This window comes from Meles meles, chromosome 19, assembly GCF_922984935.1.
Source record: "Meles meles chromosome 19, mMelMel3.1 paternal haplotype, whole genome shotgun sequence".
NCBI classification, from domain to species: Eukaryota; Metazoa; Chordata; class Mammalia; order Carnivora; family Mustelidae; genus Meles; species Meles meles.
This window is the reverse complement of record NC_060084.1, coordinates 41,880,090-41,901,306: the sequence shown is the minus strand read 5'-3', so window position 1 is coordinate 41,901,306 and position 21,217 is coordinate 41,880,090. Positions and strand designations below refer to the sequence as shown.

Here is a 21,217-nt window from a genome sequence, read left to right as displayed (position 1 = left end):
TTGTGTATCCGTCTCCCACATCTTTCTCCATTCACCAGTGAACGGACACTGGGACTCCCTCCACAGTTTCACTATTGTTGTTCATGCTGCTATAAACACCGTGGTGCTGGGACCCCACTGAATGTGCATTTTTGTGTCCTTTGGGTAAATACCTAGGAGTGCGATTGCTGGATCCTAGGGTTGTTCGATTCTTAGCTTTTGGGGGAACCACCACACTCGGTTCCAGGGCGGCTGCAGCAGCCGACAGGCCCGCCAACAGTGCAGGAGGGTTCCGCTTTATGCACAACATTACCTGCCAGCAATTCCCTAAGGAGGGAGTGGAAAAACCTGTGGGGTAACCTGACTCATGCAGCGACAGGCAAGCAGTTCCAGAAATTCACCCCAGGGTTCCTGAGGCCAAGCCTCTTAAAGCCACCGGCATGTTTCTATCCAGGAAAATTCCCAAACACTCTCCTGACTTCACCACCCATGAAACTACAGAATAAATACAGCATGTCCAGATATCTAGATGATCCACTGAGTGAAACTAGAAAGTTAAGCTTAACTTTTAAATCATAAAATGTTCCTTGGAATTATTTTGAATTTCCCCTCTGCCCTCATTGTAACTGTCTGGACGAAAAGACTGATCAGTTAGGAAAATCACCTCTGACAAATGACAAGACACCATCCAAGTCTCTATCTGACCACAAACAGCCACCTAACTCTAGATGCCCGCCACGCCACCACAGCCTCAGTCCAATGGAATAAACACTGTTAGATGAGGAACACATTCTATGTTAAAAACATACGCACGGTAAATCTCATCTTCTCCTTCTAATCAAAGTGATTGCCTAGGAAAGAGATGATCCAAGTACCTTTGTAAGCCAGAAGTGAACAGAGAAAATGGGATCCCCTGCCATGTGCTCCCTGCAGGGAAACTCAGGAACTCCGACATTGCTCTAGATTGCTGACAGCTGCTTCAGCTGTCTTTGTGGCTCCACTAGAGACAAGAGAAAAGCCCACGAGGTTTGGGGTTAAAGAGAAGTTTTACCTCCCGTCCTGACATGGATGTGACATTGCACCCAACATACCTGCTGCTTCTCTGAAGGCTGACGTCCTGGGACAAGCTGCATGACTGACTCAGAGGCTGATTTCAAAACCGGGTCTCGTGGAGCCAGAGTGGGGAAGTGTTGTCAGGCGGGGATAAGAAGGCACCTTCGACCTAAGGCCGGCACACCCGCTCCAGCTCCGGGGAGAAGGGGAGACACGTGCTGGTTTCTTAAGTACTAATTAGCTTCATTCTAAAGTCCACCATTGTCCTCTTTGGAGAAGCGAAGTTACTCTTCCAAATGACCACCTGAACTCATCTGTTCCTCATGCAACTAGAGTGGGGTCTGCTTTCCTCCAGCTTCCAGGCCCCCACTTGGAGGACGCTCCTGCAGGTTCCTGACGGCCCATTAACACCATCCCAGCGGACAAGGGGCAGGACGCTAAAATTGGGGCTTGTTAGCGCCACACCTGTGCCTGGGGGACAGGAACCAGGAAGACCCTAGGCACGACCCTGACAGCCCATTACCACCAACCCCGAGGACAGGACGCAAAGTGCTGAAGCTGGGGAACTACTCTGGGGCTTGTTAGTGCCACACCTGTGCGGGGGTGTGGGGGAACAGGAGACACCCAGCTGAGCTCAGGGTGCCGAGGTCCATTACCTGCACTGTGCCAGGGGACAGGAGGCACCCCACTGAAGTTGGGGACTGTGTGCTGTCTTTACATGCACTCTTCCTAGGGAACACGGGAAACTCTGAAATGTCCGCAGCCCATCCCACAAGAACTTGGGTGAGCCGGGGCCCTGGAGCTCACGGGTCTGGGAGATACCGCCAGTTGACGGACATGGGGCAGAAGAGGGGGACAAAGGGAAAAAGAAAACCCATCTGGGTCCCCACGATGAACTCGCTTCATGCGCCCTTTGCGGACCCTACACTCAGGAGCCCCACCTGGGTGCACAGCCAGAACTTACCAACTTAGGATCTCCGCCCAGGATCTCTCCCACAGCCCCATCACCTGCCCCACCTCTGCATCCTGGGGCGCTCCGGGTCCGCCCACAGAGGACGTAACTCCACCCCCATGTGCTGAATCCCTCGGGGAGGGTGGTGCCCTGAGCCCATCGGATGCCGCGCCTGCCTGTGGGCGATCCGCCCTTACACCTGCACCTCCCTGCTTTTGCCCGGACTCCCGGAGGCTGCGCCTCTTCCTCCCTCGAACACCTGGCTCAGCGGGGCAGGCATGGGCCGGTCGTGGGCAGGGCCCCTCTCCCCCAGACATCTGGCTCCTTCCGGGACCCGTCTGGCTGCAGACCACCCGCAGAGCCCTGCCCCGTCCCTTCTTGCACCAGCCTTGCCTCCGGAGCTGTTCCTGGCTCCTGGCAAGGTCCGCTGCTCTCAGACCTTCCCAGGCTTGAGCTTTAGGAAATGCAATGGTTTCCCACATTTTCAAGGCAATTTTAAGATCCAAAAAGTAATGCTCTAAGGGGGAGGAGCTTCACCTTCTCGTCTCACCTATGGAGTGAATAGTGTTTCTCAGACCTTCTGAGCATCCTTCTAGGATGAGCCCATTTGTGCTGGAACATATACACACAGGCTTGGTTCTGCAGAGGAGCTCCAGGATGAATCAGAACAACCGCCCTTCCGTGCTGTTCGAGGTGTGAACCAGGAATATTGATTTTTCACTTAAAAAGAAAACATATTGCTATTGTCAACACTAAAGGAAAAAACCCTTTTAAACATTTTAGAGAGAAAGGAAGAGAGTTTTATTCAAACCCACATCAAGACAGCTGCCTGGGGGGCTCAATGGGTTAAGCCTCTGCCTTCAGCTCAGGTCATGATCTCAGGGTCCTGAAATCCCAGCCCCGCATCCGGCTCTCTGATCAGCAGGGAGCCTGCTTCCTCCTCTCTCTCCCTCTGCTTGCCTCTCTGCTTACTTGTGATCTCTCTCTGTCAAATAAATAAATAAAATCTTAAAAGAATAAAAATAAAGAAAAATACTACCAAGAAATCAAAATGATGCCTACAGAAGGTTACCTATTCTGTGGTCAGTGAGGTAACAGGTGTTCACAGAAGCTGGATTCCTCCCTTTCTCCTGCCCAAATCTCTGAAACACACAGATAATTTACATTCAGAATTTTAAGGGGCGTCTGGGTGGCTCAGTGGGTTAAAGCCTCTGCCTTTCAGCTCGGGTCATGATCTCAGGGTCCTGGGATCGAGCCCCGCATCGGGCTCTCTGCTCAGCAGGGAGCCTGCTTCTCTGCCTGCTTGTGATCTCTGACTGTCAAATATAAATAAATAAATAAATAAAATCTTTAAAAAAAGAAAAATAAATTTTAAAAAATTCAGAATTTTAGAACTTCCTGACATCTTAGAGATGTCTGGCACCATTCCCTTGGACTAAAGAATAAAACAGTAGCTCATTGTCACAACACTAATTGAAACATGAAGCCGCTCTAAAGCTTGGATATACTGTCTTAGATCTTTCCCTGCAGATTTTGACTAATATAAGTCAGAGCCATACCATTTAAACACTATGATGGTTGGGAAGTAAGTAATCATAGGTAAGGGAATGTTTAGCAATATTTACAAGCATTGTCTCACTTTGTAAAAGAGACTGAGCTGAGTGGTTTGTTTTTTTTTTTTTAAGATTTTATTTATTTGCCCGAGAGAGTACACACAAACCGGCAGAGAGGCAGGCAGAGGCAGCGAGAGAAACAGGCTCCCTGCCAAGCAAGAAGCCCAATGCGGGACTCGATCCCAGGACCCTGGGATCATGACCTGAGCCAAAGGCAGCAGCTTAACCAACTGAGCCACCCAGGCATCCCTGAGCTGAGTGTTTTTAAATACTATTTCAGACCTGTTTTACAGCACACTCTGAACATGCCAGAGCCTGAACCAACTTTTAAAAGATAGTTCTTTCAGTAATTTAATATCAGAAAAATATTATAATGTCTCTATTCCTAGGGATCTTTGCGTATCTTACTTGGAGTTCCTCCACTCCTAATGATCATGAGGGCAGAGGTAAAAAGGCAGGCTGAATTCATTCCATTTGGCCACACGAGAAAGTCTGAGACTTGAGATATTTCCAGACTGAGAAGACCAGAGATGAGAGGGAAATAGTACCGTGTATGGAACAGCAGGGATTTGGAGCCAGCTTGGGGATCCCACTTGGGTTTCTGACACTCAAATCCTCTGTGACTCAAATCATCTCTGAGCCCCTGTCTAGCCATCTAGAAAATGTGACTCATAATATCTACATCGTAGTTTGGACATTTAAGAGGGAGAATTCCACAAAGAACCGGTGTGATGGCTCTCAGGAGCAGGTGCTCAGGAAGCCATGATTACTATGGGATCCACTTCTTTTCCAGAACAAAGAACACATGTTGAATCTATATTTCTAATAGATGACTCACAAGATGATTTTTTAAACCTTAAGGAAGGTCAAGAAGCTGTAATTGTGTCATATTTCACTCAGAAATCATGCTGTTGGACTGGTGAAGACAATACAATAGCACCGTCATCACTAGGAGTGGGGAGCTTCCAATTTCAAAATAGCCATGTTGTCCCTCTTAGCTCAGGGCCACCAAAAAGGGCAGCCGCAGCTGGGGGAGACCACAGGCCAAGGCTGCCAGGTGGAGCTTTTCCTCTATGGTCAGGAACAAGACAAGAATGTCCACCATCACCATTGTTATTTAACACAGTACTGGAAGTCCTAGCTCAGCATCATACAACAAAAAGAAATTAAAGGCATCTGAATCAGCAAGGAAGCAGTCAAATTTTCACTATTCACAGATGACAAGATACTCTGTATAGAAAACCCAAAAGACTGCACCAAAAAATTAGTAGAACTGATACGTGAATTCAGTAAAGTTGCCAGATACAAAATAAATGTATAGAATCTGTTGCCTCCCTATACACCAATAATGAAGAAGCAAAAAGAGAAATCAAAGAATCAAACCCGTTTACAACTGCACTAAAAACCAAAGATACATGGGAATAAACCTAACCAATGAGGCAAAGGTTCTGTACTCAGAAAGCTACAGAACACTCATGAAAGAAACTGAGGAAGACACCAAGAAATGGAAAAATGTTCCAAGCTCATGGATGGAAGAACAAATATTGTGAAAATGTCTATGCTACCTAAAGCATTCGACACATTCAGTGCAATCCCTATCAAAATACCATCAACTCTTTTCACAGAGCTGGAACAAATAATCCTAAAATTCGTATGGAACTAGAAAAGACCCCGAATAGCCAAAGGAATGTTGAAAAAGAAAACCAAAGCTGATGGCATCACAATTCCGGACTTCAAGCTCTATTACAAAGCTGTCATCATCAAGACCGCATGGAACTGGCACAGAAACAGACACATAGATCAATGGAACAGAATAGAGAGCCCAGAAATGGGCCCTCAACTCTTGGGTCAACTAATCTTCGACAAAGCAGCAAAGAATATCCAGTGGAAAAAAAGACAGTCTCTTCAACAAATGGTGTTGAGAAAACTAGACAGCCACACCCAGAAGAATAAAACCAGACTGCTTTCTTACACCATTCAGAAAAGAAAATTCAAAATGAATGAAAGATGTAAACATGAGACAGGAATCCATCAAAATCCTAGAGGAGGACTCAAGCCGCAACCTCTGTGACCTTGGCCACAGCAACTTCTTGCTAGACGCATCACCAAAGGCAAGGGAAACAAAGGCAAAAATGAACTACTGGGACTTCATCAAGATAAAAAGCTTTTGCCCTGCAAAGGAGACAGTCAACAAAACCAAAAGACAACACATGGAATGGGAGAAGATATTTGCAAATGTCTTATCACATAAAGGTCTAGTATCCAAATTCTGTAAAGAACTTATCAAATTCAACACCCAAAGAACAAATAATTCAGTCAAGAAGTGGGCAGAAGACATGAACATTTTTCTCAAAGAAGATATACAGAAGTCCAATAGACACATGAAAAAATGCTCAGCATCACTCAGGAAAATACAAATCAAAACCACAATGAGATACCACCTCACCCCAGTCAGAATGGCTACAATTAACAAGTCAGAAAATGACAGATGTTGGCAAGAATGTGGAGAAAGGGGAACATGCTTACGCTGTTGGTGGGAATGCAAGCTGGTGCAGCCACTCTGGAAAACAGTATGGAGGTTCCTCAAAAAGATGAAAATAGAGCTATCCTATGACCCAGCAATTGCACTACTGGGTATTTACCCCAAAGTTACAAATGCAGTGATCCAAGGGGGCACCTGCACCCCAATGTTTATAACAGCAGTGTCCACAATAGCCAAACTATGGAAAGAGTCCAGATGTCCATCAACAGATGAATAGATAAAGAAGATGTGGTGTGTGTGTGTGTGTATAATATACATAAATAAATATTATAATTATAAATTATATATTATAATTTATATATAATTTATAATTATATACTATAATTTATATATTAGATATAAATTATAAATAAATATATAATATATAAATAATATATTATATATATAATGGAATACTACTCAGCCATCAAAAAATGAAAGCTTGCCATTTGCAATGACATGGATGGAACGAGAGGGTATTATGCTAAGCAACATAAGTTAATCAGAGAAAGACAATTATCATATGATCTCATTCATATGTGGAATTTAAGAAACAAAACAGGATCATAGGGTAAGAGAGGAAAAAAATAAAACAAGACAAAAATCAGAGAGGGAGACAAACCATAAGAGACTCTTATCACAGGAAACAAACTGAGGGTTGCTGGAGGGGTGGGGGTGGGTAACTGGGTGATGGACATTAAGGAGGACATGTGATGTAATGAGCACTAATGAATTACTGACCTCCCCCTCTGAAACCAAAATACATTATATGTTAGGTAATTAAATTTAAATTGAAAAAAATAAAAAAGTAATAAAAATAATAAAAACTAAAAAGCCAGCACTTAGAAAAAGAGGAATTCAGTAAAATTTCAGGATACAAAGTGAACATACATAAAACAAATATGTTTCTATACACTTACAACAAAACAAACAAAAAATAAAGAAAACAGTCCCATTTACAACATCAAAAACAATGAAAAAGTTAGAAATAAATCTAACCAAGGAAGTGAAAGATCTGTATGCTGAAAACTGTAAGACTGTGATGAAAGAAACTGAAGAAGACAGGAACAAATGGAAAGATAGCCCATGTTCATAGATTGGAAGAATTAATACTGTTCAGTTATTTATATGAACCAAAGCCATCTCCAGATTCAATGCAATCCCTGCCAAAATTTCACTGGCATTTTCACAGAAATAGGAAAAAACAATTCTAAAATTTGAAGTCACAAAAGACCTAAAGAGTCATAGCAATCCTGAGAATGAAGACTAAAATCAGGGGCACCATGCTTTTTTATCTCAAACTATGCTAAAAACTACTGTAATCAAAATGGTATGGCACTGGCATGAAAACAGACACATAGACAACAAAACAGAACTGAAAGCCCAGAAATAAATCCTTATATATATGACCAACTAATATTTGACAAGGAACCAAGAATATACCTTGGGGAAAAGAGAGTCTCTTCAATAAATGGTGCTAAAAAACTGGACATCCGCAATGTAAAAGAATGAAACTGAACCCCTGTCTTACACCACTCACTATTTGAACCATTTATATTTAAAGTGATTACTGATAGGATTGAGTTTAAATCTATAGCTTTGCTATTTATTTCCCATTTGTCCCATCCCTTTTTTATTTCTTTATTCCTTTTTCTGCCTAATTTTGAATTATTTTTACAATTCGGTTTTTTGTCCCATATTCATTTAATTTTTAATGACTTTGAAGTGGTTTTATTTAGGGGCACCTGGGTGGCTCAGTCAGTTAAGTGTCCAACTCTTGATTTTGGCTCTGGTCATAATCTCCGTATCATGAGACAGAGCCCTGAGTGGAGCATGGAGTCTACTTAAGATTCTCTCTCTCCCTCTCCCTCTGCCTTCCCCCCATATGCATGTGCACATGCTCTCTCTCTCTCAAAAAGAAATTAAAATTAAAAATAATAAAGTGGTTTTATTTATAATATACATCTTTAACTTATCACAATCAACATTCATGTAATATTATATCCCTTCATATATAAGATCTAAAAATACCATAAGAACAGTGGCATCTATTTCTTCTCCCCCTTGACATCTGTGCTCTGTCTGATACATTCTATTTCTACATGTGTTATCCATCCCAATATTAATTATTATTCTATTCTTTTAAAGAGTCAATTCTATTCTAAATAGAATTTAATGTAAGAAAAATTTTAATGTATTAAAACATATAATGTTTTAATGTAAGAAAAACTATTATAGAAGTATTATACTCTGGGGCGCCTGGGTGGCTCAGTGGGTTAAAGCCTCTGCCTTTCACTCAGGTCATGATCCCAGGGTCCTGGGATCAAGCCCCGCATCGGGCTCTCTGCTTGGCAGGGAGCCTGCTTCCTCCTCTCTCTCTCTCTCTCTGCCTGCCTCTCTCCATACTTGTGATCTCTATCTGTCAAATAAATAAATAAAATCTTCCAAAAAAAATTAAAAAAAAAGAAGTATTATACTCTGTGTGTATATATGATATATAACAACAGATTATATATAATTATATATATTATAAATATACAGAAATAAACATATCTTTTGGAAAGTCTTCTTTACTCTGAGGTTATAGAAATATTCTTCTATAATTTTCCTAAGACTTTTTCTAAGACTTAGAATTTATCTGAGAGAGAGAGAGAGAAAGAGTGAGCATAAGCAAGGGGAAGGGCAGAGGGAGAGGGGAAGCAGACTCCCCATAAGCAGGGAACCCGACATGGGACTCAATCCCAGGACCCTGGGATCATGACCTGAGCAGAAGGGAGACACAACCAACTAAGCCACCAAGGTGCCCCTTTTCTAAGACCTCGATGGGATTTTTCTGTCTCACCTTTTAAATATGTAAGTCTTTCAGTTATCTAAACTTAATTTTGAAGAAAGTTAAAAGAGATCCAACAGTTCTATTTCCCCAAATATTCAATCAATTGATCCAACACCATTTCATTTCTGAAATAATCCTGATTTCATTTATTTGCAAGTTACCTTCATCATAAAACCCATGCTTATGTCTGGCCTTCCTTTGAGAGTCCATTTATCTGCCTGTGATGTGTATTCTATAGGGCTTGCCACCCCTAATTGCTCTACTTTTTAAAAATTTTGTTCAGCTAGTCTTGTTTATTTTTCCAAATAAAAATGCCATCTAAATAAGCAACTTAACTGTAGTTTTTGAGCTCAGCTTCTCTTATTCAACATAATACCCTCGAGATTCTTCCATACCGTTGCACACACCAATAGTCTGCGCCCTTTGTTGCTGACTAGTATTCAATGTGTGCGTGTGGCACACTTTATCTATTCCCCAGTTGAAGGACACTTAGATTGTTTCCGATTTTGATAAACTGAAATCTGAACAAAGCTACTACCAACATTTCAGGTTTTTATGTAAAGATAAAGTTTATTTTTCTTGAGTGTACACTTGGAGAGAAGTTTCCAGATCATATGGCAAACGTAAGGTCAATTTTATAAGAATAAAGTACTCTTTGGTTTGCCTCCCTCTATGATAAGGTAGGTAAAACATTATAGACCTTATGTCAATGATACCTCAGTAAAAAAGAATTTTTAAAAAATACTTTTTTTCTTCAAAAAGTATCCTCTTGGTATTTTCATTAAGATTACAATAAACTGGGGAGCCTGGGTGGCTCAGTGGATTAAAGCCTCTGCCTTCGGCTCAGGTCATGATCCCAAGGTCCTGGGGTTGAGCCCCACATCGGGCTCTCTGCTCAGCAGGGAGCCTGCTTCCCCCTCTCTCTGTCTACTTGTGATCTCTGTCAAATAAATAAATAAAACAAAATAAAATAAAAAAGATTACAATAAACTGCGGTGCCTGAGGTGCCTGGGTGGCTCAGTGTGTTAAGCCTCTGCCTTTGGCTCAGGTCATGATCTCAGGGTCCTGGGATCGAGTCCCGCATCGGGCTCTCTGCTCAGCCGGGAGCCTGCTTCCTCCTCTCTCTCTCTCTCTGCCTGCCTCTCTGCCTACTTGTGATCTCTCTCTGTGAGTCAAATAAATAAATAAAATCTTTTTTTAAAAAGATATGCATTAAATTGACTGCTGTTTTTAGGGAGAAATGACATTTTTATGCTGTTGAACATTCCCATTCAATAGTCTTTTCATTTATTTAAATTCTGTGTATATTGGTCCCTTAGGAGGAACTTAGAGTTTTTCCTTCCTTCTTTTCTTTTCTTTCTTTCTTTCTTTCAGGGTTTTATTTATTTGACAGAGAGAGAGAGAGACAGCAAGAGAGGGAACACAAGCAGGGGGAGTGGGACAGGGAGAAGCAGAACTCCCACTGAGCAGGGAGCCTGATGCAGGGCTCAATCCCAGGACCCTGGGATCATGACCCGAGCTGAAGGCAGATGCCTAATGACTGAGCCACCCAGGCACCCCTACAGTTTTTTCAATATTCATTAATTCAACAAATATTTAGTGAGACCCAATTCTGTGCCTTGAAAATTAGTACTGGGTTTCAAGATTTAAATTTGGAAATTGTAGATATCACTAAGAAAGAAACTTAGCTTGTCCCGAGTTCATACACTAAGAAAGTGTATGTAGAAAAGAGATACAAAGAAAGTGATCCCTAATATAAGACACAAATAACCAAAAAAGAAGCTGAGAAAGATCCCCCAGTAGGGTAGAGAAAAACCAACAGACTATGACATCATGAAAGTCAAAAGAGAGTGGTGAGAGGGAGGGAGAGGGAGAGAGAGAGAGAGATCAGTCATGACAAACGGATAACTAACTTTTGAAACTACAGCAATTGAATCATTAGTCCACATTAATCCACAGAGAAAGGCTTGGCAGGCCCATCTTCATTTCCTAAATATTTGGTCATTTTGTTCAATGCCACTTAAAAAAAAAATCCATTCTTTCTCCATGATTCAATAAGCTGTCACTATCATATCTTAAACTATCTTTGAGTCTATTTATTTAAAAAAAAAAAGATTTTATTTGAGAGAGAGAGAAAGCACAAGACGGGGGAGGGTCAGAGGGAGAAGGAGACTGCCTGCTGAGTGGGGAGCCCTATGCAGAGTTCAATCCTGGAACTCCAGGATCATAACCTGAGCCAAAGGCAGACACTTAACTGACTGAGCCACCCAGGTGCCCCTCTTTGAGTCTATCTATGTGTTTTCTATCAAATGACCATCTATTTCTCTACTAAAAACTAGACTATTTATTTCTGCTTTATGCATAAATTTATTTCTGCATCAGTCATAAATATATACCTATGTTATAAGACCTAGTGAGAAAGGTCCTGCTTATAATTCTTATTTTTCTAAATTTCCTTGCTTGATTTCAATTCAAGAATGTATTCTTTTAAATTGATCTTCATTAGAATACAGATTAATTTAGATGAATTTGGGACTAGTTGACATTCTATTATTACTATTATTATTATTCTGTTCAATTAGCCAACATGTAGTACATCATTAATTTTTTGTTTTGTTTTGTTTTAAGATTTTATCTATTTGACAGAGAGAGTGTGAGCACAAGCAGGGGGAGCCGCAGGCAGAGGGAGAGGAAGAAGCAGGATCCCTCCTCAGCGCGGAGACCTGCACGGGGCTCCCCACTGCCCCAGATTAGGACCTAAGCCAAAGGCAGAGGCTTAGTAGACTGAGCCACCTAGCGCCCCCATCATTAGTTTTGGATGTAGTGCTCAACAATTCATTAGTTGCATATAACACCCAGTGCTCATCATCAGCACACGTGCCTTCCTTAATACCCATCACCCGGTTACTCCCTCCCCCCACCCCCTCCCTACTGTAACCCTCAGTTTGGTTCCCGGAGCCCAGAGTCTCATGGTTTGCCTCCCTCTCTGATTTCTTCCCATTCAGTTTTCCCTCCCTCCCCCTATGGTCCTCCACTCTATTCCTTATGTCCCACATACGAGTAAAACCATATGATAATGGTCTTTCTCTGCTCAACTTATTTCACTTAACATAATCCCCTCCAGTTTCATTTCTACAGTGTTGATTCATCCCATATAAATATATGATTTAGCCCTCTATCAATTCAAATTTTATTTTGTACTTATCAATAAAATTTTAGATCTTTACTATCACCTGAACCCTTAATAGTGAGTCTGGTGGACTTGGTAGGCATAAAATCCGGGTGTAAAATGAGCCAACAAGTAAATTAAGATGCTTAAGTTCAACCATTAGGCCAGAGACAAGCCAGAACTCAAACCCTTGGCCTCTTAGCATGTCCCAAGTTCAACACCGTCAGTGTGACCTTACGGTGCTTGCACGGCCCAGGAAGGCAGAGAGAGGTCACCTGCTATGCTGCTGTTTTGTGAGTCTCGCTGGATCCGAGCACTGCTCTAGTCTCCAGGAAATAAAGGTAAAACCTATCCTTTGCCTTATAGCTTCCTAAATATAATTATAATTAATTAATATATATATAATATATATTATATATTATATTATATTATTTATATTATATTATATTATTATATATATTATATATATTAATATATATATATAATAAATATAATTGCTGGTTCGATGCTTTTGGGGCTCAGAAGGTTCATGACACTTGCCCCAGGTGACATCCTGCAAGTAATATTTAAGAGCCTGAGCTCACCACGACGGCAGCATTCCCTCCAGGTTAGTTTCTTTCATCCACTCCCTTTCTCCCTTCCTCCTGAGCAGGATTGCATGGGGGGCCCTCGTTCCACTGGCAGAACCCAGGAGCAGCAGTGGAACTGGGTGTTTCAACAGAAAAGCTGGCCTCGGGGCGCCTGGGTGGCTCAGTGGGTTAAGCCTTTGCCTTCAGTTAGGGTCATGATCTCGGGGTCCTGGGATCGAGCCCCGCATCGGGCTCTCTGCTCAGCAGGGAGCCTGCTTCCCTTCCTCTCTCTGCCTGCCTCTGCCTACTTGTGATCTCTCTCTCTCTCTCTCTGTCAAATAAATAAATTAAATATTTAAAAAAAAAAAAAGGCCGGGTTCCTCAGAAGACATCCACCTAAGAAGCATAAAAGGGCAGCTGCCCCTCTGAGACAGAGAGGCTTGTGATAAGCCTCCTCGGGTTATGATGTTCGAGTCCACCCTCTAGTGACCAAGGTGAAATTTAAGGGGCTAAACACTCTGAGACTGGGCAAGCACCGGACTCAGCCACAGGCTACGTGGGCAACATTCTGACCCATCCAGAGTGGTGAATCCTGGGGTTACATACGTGTCATTTAGTCTGCACACAGAATCCCCTTTACAGATGACAGACTCGCTGGAGAAAGACGAATCCACTCACACCCACTCCTGATTCGGCCCAACTCCAGTCCCCACGCTCTCGATGACCGTGTGTGTCACCCGCCTCAGCCATGTCCCGGGACCCCCTGCCAGGCCTCACATGCTCTCGGCAGAGCACACACACATGGGGCACGCCGAGCTAAGCTGCAGTTACTTTATTACAGCGAGCCTGAGAGAGACTGCCAGAGGTGAGGACCGGTGTCGGGATTCCAGCTTCACGTGTGAAGAACAGAGCAGGGGACAGAGCCCAGACTGGGCATCCGGGGCAAAGATTCATCTCCCCAAAGAGGCCACGGCATCCTTCAGCGGGGCCACAGCATTCTTCAGTGGGGCCATGGCTTCCGAGAGGCACTGCTTGCTGGTGGTAATGGTAGCCTGGGAGAGAGTAAGACGAGGGGGGACGGAAGACCTGAGCACCAGGCAGAGTGATCCGCCCCCCCAGGATCACCCCGCTGTCCCTCCTGGTGACTCAGCTCCAGCCCCAGCAAGAGCATCCGGCCCCCAGACCGACGGCTGGAGAGGGAACTGCTATCTGTCAGAACGCGATGAAGAGGACTCCCCTGTCGCCCACACACAGATGTCAGGAGGGAGTCTGAACCCCCGGTGGGGGCTCAGAGAGGCCAGAGGTTCAGGAGGCTGTGATGGAGGCTGGGCCTGAGCGAGGAGCAAGGGGGCTGAGGCTGGGTTGATGTCTCCTGCCCCTGATGCGCATCTGGCAGGTGTGGGGGGGTGGCGGGTGGGGGTGCGGATGTCGCGGTGAGCGGTCTGCTGGGCCCTGTGTGCCTCTGCGAGCCCAACACACTCTGCTTCTTCACAAACCTCGCCTTTGACAATCGGCACTTTGGGGAAGACCGAGTAAGACACAGACTGATCCAAATCTACCTAACGGTGCAACCAGAACAATGACAGGGAAAGACCGCTCTCCGGGGCTGCGCTGACCAGCCCTGGGGAGCGGCTGCCTCAGGGGCCCAGGCACCAAAGAACGAGGGCCCCTCCCAGCTTCAGGCCCCGAGATGATGCAGATGGAAGCGGGACTCGGAGCCAAAGAGCAGCCATCAAGGAGGGCAGTAAACCGGGCCAAAAACCAGAAGCCTCCCAAGGCCAGGGGGCCCCTTCCTGAGAGGAGAGTCTAAGGGCAGGCTTGGGTTTCAACATTCCAGGAACAGAGCTGAGCGCGCTCCCACCGCTGCGGGAGCTGAAGGAAGGACCTTTACCTTCCTGCCTGGGGTGGCTCAGACCTTAATCGGCGTCACTGGGTTCGAGCCCCGCATCCAGCTCTCTGCTCAGCGGGAAGCCTGCTTCTCCCTCTCCTACTCCCCCTGCTTGTGTTCCCTCTCTGGCTGTCTCTCTCTCTGTCAAATAAATAAAGAAAATCTTCAAAAAATCAAATCAAATCACATCCAATCCTACTCCTGTAGTGCTGGCTCCTGTAAAGCAGGAAAAAAAAAAATCACATGCGTCGACACACTTTCTGTGTCACACGGATATCAGTGCCTGATTTTCCAGCTGCGTGTGAATTGGCGCGAAGGTGACACGTGTGGCAGAAGAGGCTGGTGTGCAGGCGGCAGGCGGCTGCGTGTTCTGTGTGCCGTAGGGCGGAGCAGCGTTTCAAGCATCATAGCTCTTGTCCATCCTGCGGCCCCTGACTGCGCCGTCTGTCTGTCTGTGCGACTGTGCGCTGTTAAAATACGTTGCTGCTGTCACGGGTGGGGGTGGGGGTGGGGAAGGGCCGGTAAATTACCATGACAATCAAATCCAAGAACTTGGCCTCCGGTCCCTTCTCATTGTAGCAATCCTGGATTTTTTCTAAGGCTTTTTTTTCTGGTTCAGTAGCACCGACTGGATCAAGGCTCAAGTCCAGCAGAGTCTTCTCTCCAAGGGCCAGGGCACCAAAGGCAGTATAAAAAATGGGGCAAGATTTCACTGAAGACACAAACAGAAAACACCTCAATGAAAGAATCACCAGGGTAGGAAGCTCCTGTTTCCCCACTCCCAGGACTGCTTACATCCCAGATGGAGAAACCAAGACAGTCTCAGCAGAAGGGAACAGCGTTAGGGGCCCTGACTGTAGCCTCGAGATGTACCAGCCCACCTGCTTCTGACCTCCCATAAGCCCCACTACCCCCAACGAACTATCCCCTACTTTGTGCACAACTAAGGACCTAAGGACCCCTCCATCTCCAAACCTCTCCCTCCACTCTGTGACTAGAAACCTCAGGGGGGCTTATGCAGGACTCCTGGGCAATGACCTCCCAGCTGCCCCCTCACTTTGTCCCTAGAAGCTACTTGGAAATCACCATAGGGGGTGAAGGAGTGAGATAGAGCGGGACAAGGATCAGGAAGGCCATCTGTCCCTCTTTCCTACTCTCACCCATCTTGATGCCCAGCTCCTGGGTCACCAGCAAGGCCAGCACAAGCAGCGTCCCCTTCATAGTGTCAGCCGCCAGAATGTTCTGCTCAGGGCAGCGTTTCTGAGGCTTTATAAACTACTAGCTCCCTGAGCCTCGCCCAGATCCCTCCTAGGTGTTCCAAGGGCCTGTGGGCAGGACCTGGCACGTGTGGCTCCCTCAGCCCTTGGGCTGAAAGCCTCCTGGAGAGGATGTGGTTTTTTCCTTTGCCAAAGACCAACTAGAGCTGACATTTCCAAGTGACTCCATCCCGAGCCAACTGCTCTGTTGTCCCAACCCCAACATAGACCCTTGTAGCCTGCAACTTGTTCCCCCAACCTATCCTGGCTTCGGGTGCAGTACACTCCCAATCACATGAGGTGTCAAGGACAAGTCTATGCCACTACAGGTTGACAAAAGATCAGCCAGCCTGACCTGTGCCTACATCGAAGTCCTGCAGATATGTATGGGGTGCTGAGCCCAACCAGACCCTCTTGACCACCTTCAGTGCTGCAGGCTCTGGACCGAGCCCCCAGGCTGCATGGGCACCATTCTTGGGCCCTGAAGTACTCCCTACCAGGGAAGTCTCAGGACTCCTGGCCATGCAGGGCTCCTCAAGGGCTGATAACACTCCCAACGTCTCCCAATGTCTCCTGTTCCGTTCTTGCCCTTAAAGGAGCAAATTCCTGGGCACCTTCTGGACTCCCAGTGGGTCCAGCCTTGGCCCTGTCTCATCCCCTTCATAGGTGAACCTGGTCCCAAGAGGAGCTTGGGCTTAATAGCCCATCCAGAAACATCGGTGAGTAGTTTTGGAGGTGTGCAGCTTGTCGCCCGTACCCACTGCAGGCTGGAGCTCTACAACCAGAGGGGGCGCACCATCGGCTTAAACTCCCTCAAGAGTTAAACTCAACCTTCTACTCTAGCAAAGGGGTTTATTGGCACAAACAAGGCGAGACAGTCCATGAAAATTCTAGAAGGAAAGCTCCCAGGGACCAAATCTGGAACAATTTAAGCAATCACAGAAATGACATAGTATTAGATGAAAACCCAAAGTATAAAATCGTATCTGTGAGTCCGTACTGATATAAATAAATGATTTAATAAACAAGTAATGAAGAAGACATAGATATTCCTCACCGAAGCATTCCAAATAGTACACATAGATACTCTCTCTCCAGGAACCAGAGCTCATTGCCCCGTCCTCCTTGTGAGCGGGCTAGACTTAGTTACTCACTTCTAGAGAGTAGGGAAAGGAGGAAACCATGCAGAAACCTAGCAAACCCAACATGCGTCAAACGATCAAGGCCAACACCACCAGCGGTGAGACATACTGATGTCACATAGCCACATGTGATGTGACATATGGCCCTTGCCCTCCTTGATGTCTCCTTCAAAACCCCAGGTCTGAACCCCAATCCAAATTAGAAGAAATACAGCAGCCAAGTCAGTTTGGTGGACATTCTCTAACACCTGGCCCGTCTTCAAGACCATCACGGCCACGACAAACAAGGGAAGACTGAGAAATTGTCACAGATCAGGAGAGAGTGGGGAGACATGACAATCAATGCTGTGTTTAGGATGTGGGTTGGATTCTAGAACACAGAGAGGACATTAATGGACAAACTGGTGGAATCCAAATAAAGTTGGGAGTTTAGTCAGTAGTGGTATGCCAATGTCACCTTCTTGGTTTCGACCAATCTTTGCAGCTTTTCTGTAAGTCTAGAATTACTCCGGATAAAAATGAATAATAAACAAAGTTTAATGAGAAAAAAAAAATGAATAATAAAATAAAAAAAACCACTTGCATTAGTAAGGGATGGCATATACTGCAAGACCTTGTCCAGAAAGTTCCCCCAACCTCAGCAAATGTCCCTGCCTCCGGAGAGATCTCAGATGGTTTTGTGGCACCCGGTGGGCTTGGACAGACATCAGCATCCTGTGTTACTCCAGCACCCCAAACTCGCTTCATCGTCTCCCAGAGCTGGGGAGAACTTGAAGGAAGCACGTAGTGAAGGACAGAAGACCCTGCCCGGGTGTCCCCACCACACTGAAATTCGGTCCGGCAAGCATGTCCGCTCGGGGGCCTGTGGTGCTCACCTTCCCAGACGGGTGCCCAAGAACCTGAGGGACATCTGCAATGGCCTGAGCCTCTCGTGAGATGCCCTCACGAGAGCATCTCGTGCATGGCCTCTGGACATCGGGACTGGAGCGGTTCCATGGCAGCCACCTGACAGGGGGAGCTCGGGACTCAACACCCTCTTCGCCAAGAGCGGTTGCCGGATGTGAATCCTGTTTGGCATAAGGCTCTGACTGGGTCAAAAAACGCGTGCTCTCCCTTCAGCTCTGGGCTCTAGTAACCCTCTTCTGACCGGATGACTCAGAGTAAAGAAAGGCCAGGCAGGCACTGCCAGCAAGCGAGCCCAAGGAAAACCGTTCTTGGTGGTCAGCTCTGCAGAAATAGGGGATTCCTTGAGTTCCGCTAGCGAACATTCGTTAAACACCCGCTATGTGTCCCTGTCCGGGGGACGCAGCACCACACGCAGCTGAGCGCCCCCTTTCCCGGAGCTCGTTATACATCGGAGAGGAAGTGAAAGACAATTGATGAGTGCCAGGGAGAGCCAGGGAGAGAGATGAAGTCGGGGAGGGCAGCGGGGCAGGGGCCGGGCTCTAAGGGGTCAGGCCCGTGGCAAAGTCTCGCTGATATGGTGGCATTTGAAGAGACCTGAGCCATCAGGCCACGCATCATGTTCTTGGAGGAGGAGCCTTGCAGGCAGCGGGGGCAGCTCGAGCCAAGGCCCTGCTGCGGGGGTACAATCTAGAACACAAAGCAGCCAGCCACGGGCCCCGTCCAGAAGCAGCAGGGCGACCAGGGAGCGGGGAGAAGGGCAGGGAAAGGCCGGGGCCTACAAGTCACACAGGGACTGTAGGCCGGAGAAGCAGCCTGGCTTTTCCTCGCTTGCACCTCTGGAGACAGAGCGGTGTGGACCGTGTGGAGAAGTTCAAGAGAAAAGGCTGGTGGGGGGATGCTGTTTCTGAGGCAGACTGAGGCGCTGCCAGAGAAACCAGGTGACAGGGCTTGGTCAGCATGGAGGGGAGGATTGGGGGCTCCAGATACAGACTCCAAGGACTGGCTCAGGGGAGACTACTGAGCAGGTCAAGGACAGAGACGATGCTGCAGGCAGGGCTTCCTCGCTGTGAGACCATTAGCTAAGCACTGGGCTTCCTGAAGAATCCCTCGGCTCTGACCAAACTGTCTCTAAGGTCACAGGTAATGAGAGGCTGACATCGGCCATCAATCCGGAGGCCCGATTTGGGAGACTTCTGCTCCTTTTCCCAGTCAACCTAGGAAATTGCAATTCTGAAACCCCTGGTGTCAGCTGACATTTGGACAGAACCCTCAGATGGGGAAGGGAGGCCAAGTTCTTGTCCTTTGTTGACTCAGGGACTTAGGATGTCGCCTACACATACATCTTCTCCCTCCATGGCCCCCGGGCAAGTCCACGCTGCAGCCAGGAGAGGCCTAGCAGGGCCTCCTGGGAGAGGACGGCCCTGCTCCTCCGTGGACATAAAAGGGCTCCAGGCGGGGGAGGGAGCAGCTGCCACCCACACCATGAAGCCGGCTGGTGCTCTCCTGCTTCTCTGCGCTGCCTTGCTCCTGACCTCCGGCGGAGGTGGGCGCCTAGGGCCCCAGGTTCTCCAGGGGTTCTGATACCTTCCCAGGGCAGTTCTGAGCCTGCTGGGGGAGGCAAGGAGGAATGTGCCAGGGAAGGCCTTTCAACAGAGTGTCAGCTTGTCTTTGTGTTCCAGATTGTAACATTTGCTCGTCTGTGGAGCACGATGTCACCCTGTTCATCACGGGCACCCCTGACGAGTATGTCCAGCAAGTGGCCCAGTACCAAAATGATTCTGCAATTTTGGAAAATGCCAGAAGCCTGAAGGAGTGCGTGGACGCGAAGTTCACAGAAGAGGACAAGATGAATACTATCAGTGTGCTGGTGGGTCCAGCTCTATGTGTCCGTCTCCCTGGCGCCTATCTGGGGGTCTGCTCAGGGTGGCGGGGGGCACCCAGTTTTCTTCTCCACCATGGCCCTTCCCTGGGAATCCAGAAAGAGAAAAGCTTCATGAATGGGGAAGCGGAGAGGATGGTATGGGAAAGAGTCAGCCCAGCCCTGGGGCTTTCCGGCCCGCCTTGGCTGCTCAGTGCTGCCCAGCCACCAGTCCGGGAGCTGGCAGGCCCTCCCGTGTCCTTGGCATTGCCCGGCCTCGGTGTCAGGCCCTCAGGGCTGGCCTCCCTGACTCCAGTCTCTCCAGCCTGTGAGCCTGGACCTTTAAACTGTTAGCACGGGGTCCTTCCTGTCTCCCAACATGGGTTCCTTTACTTAAACTCCTCAAGTTCCCTATTCCTTCCCCCCTAAAACCTTCATATTTCCTCGTTCCCGGGGTCCCAGAGTGCCATTCCATGCCTCACATGCCAGGAGAGCAGGGGGAGGGGGCGAGGAGGGGAGGGAAGGGGGAGACGGAAGGGGAGAAGACAGCTCCAAAAGCCCCCTCCGGCCCTTCCCAGGTGAGAGGCCCCAAGTGGAAAATCACAGTGAATCCTCTCTCCGCTGTCCCAAGAGGGGGAAAAAGCTTCGAGCCACAAGGGTCCCGGGGCAGAAGGTGGAAGCAGAACTGGAGACCCCCAGGGGCCCGTAGGTGCACCTGAGCCTGCCAGGACCTTCTCAGCTGCCTCTTCCCATTCCATCCCACCCCAGATCCCTCTGCTTCACTCTGCTCCACTGGAGGAAGCTTCTAGGCACACCTGGGGTTCTCTCGTGGTGCAGGAGGTGGGGGGAATCCACCTTGGCCTGCCCGGGTCGAAGCCGTCCTCCAAACAACGCCGCAGGCTGCTGCCTGGGGAGTGTCCAGTGCACCTCCGGGAGGGCTCCGGGGCTCTCGTACCCCTTGAGGCCTCACCAGGTTTCCTGCCTTTCTCTCTGCAGAATAAAATATACTCCAGTCCTTTGTGTTAACGGAGCCATCTCTGCCAGGAGCCCCACGGATGTCCCTTAACTGATCACCGACTCAGTAACCTCAGCGGCCCGCCCCGTCCAGGGGTCTGATTAGAGGATTCCAGCAATAAAAGCCTTGCAATTTACGGCAGCACTTGCTCCTTGGGCTGGGCTTTGGGGATGGAGGGCTGTCACCTCGGGGACCTCCAGGGCGCCTTCCAGCTGCGACTAGATTGGAACGCTGCCCACGTTCTTCCCCTACGGAATGCCACAGGTGGGGGCGCGGGTAACAGTAACTGGGACAGCCAGAGAGTCTGAGCACTTCTGTGCCCCAAGACGCACAGGTGGCAGAGGCCACCTTGCCCCGAGTGACCCCGGCTCCTGGTCTACAGCCCGCCCCTCTGACCCCCAGGGTCTGGCTGGGGGCTGCTTCTGAGATGGAAAACTGTCCCTGTGCTCGCAAGCAGAGCCTA

The 21,217-nt window shown here is 47.4% G+C and overlaps 2 protein-coding genes across 2 annotated transcripts; one reads left to right on the top strand and one right to left on the bottom strand.

Annotated features, from left to right (window-relative positions):
- Positions 1–13,639: 13,639 nt before the first annotated feature.
- LOC123930525 (major allergen I polypeptide chain 2-like) lies at positions 13,640–15,798 on the bottom strand. The gene is made up of 4 exons (XM_045986746.1): positions 15,738–15,798; positions 15,108–15,289; positions 14,186–14,248; positions 13,640–13,741 (listed from the first exon to the last, which is right to left on the bottom strand). The coding sequence occupies exons 1-4, from the start codon at positions 15,796–15,798 to the stop codon at positions 13,640–13,642; spliced, it is 408 nt and encodes a 135-aa protein (XP_045842702.1).
- Positions 15,799–17,580: 1,782 nt separating this feature from the next.
- LOC123930524 lies at positions 17,581–20,093 on the top strand. Its single transcript, XM_045986745.1, has 2 exons — positions 17,581–19,424; positions 19,561–20,093. The coding sequence occupies exons 1-2, from the start codon at positions 19,205–19,207 to the stop codon at positions 20,091–20,093; spliced, it is 753 nt and encodes a 250-aa protein (XP_045842701.1). The 5' UTR covers positions 17,581–19,204.
- The last annotated feature ends 1,124 nt before the right edge of the window (positions 20,094–21,217 follow it).

Excerpts from the sequence above, each read along its gene's own strand:
- LOC123930525 (XM_045986746.1), bottom strand. The coding sequence starts at position 15,798 with ATGAAGGGGACGCTGCTTGTGCTGGCCTTGCTGGTGACCCAGGAGCTG. Across the intron at positions 15,290-15,737 it reads GGAGCTGGGCATCAAGATGG|TGAAATCTTGCCCCATTTTT; the intron begins GTGAGAGTAGGA and ends TTGTGTCTTCAG. Across the intron at positions 13,742-14,185 it reads TGCCGATTGTCAAAGGCGAG|GCTACCATTACCACCAGCAA; the intron begins GTTTGTGAAGAA and ends ACTCTCTCCCAG.
- LOC123930524 (XM_045986745.1), top strand. The coding sequence starts at position 19,205 with ATGTCGCCTACACATACATCTTCTCCCTCCATGGCCCCCGGGCAAGTC. Across the intron at positions 19,425-19,560 it reads GCTCCTGACCTCCGGCGGAG|ATTGTAACATTTGCTCGTCT; the intron begins GTGGGCGCCTAG and ends TTTGTGTTCCAG.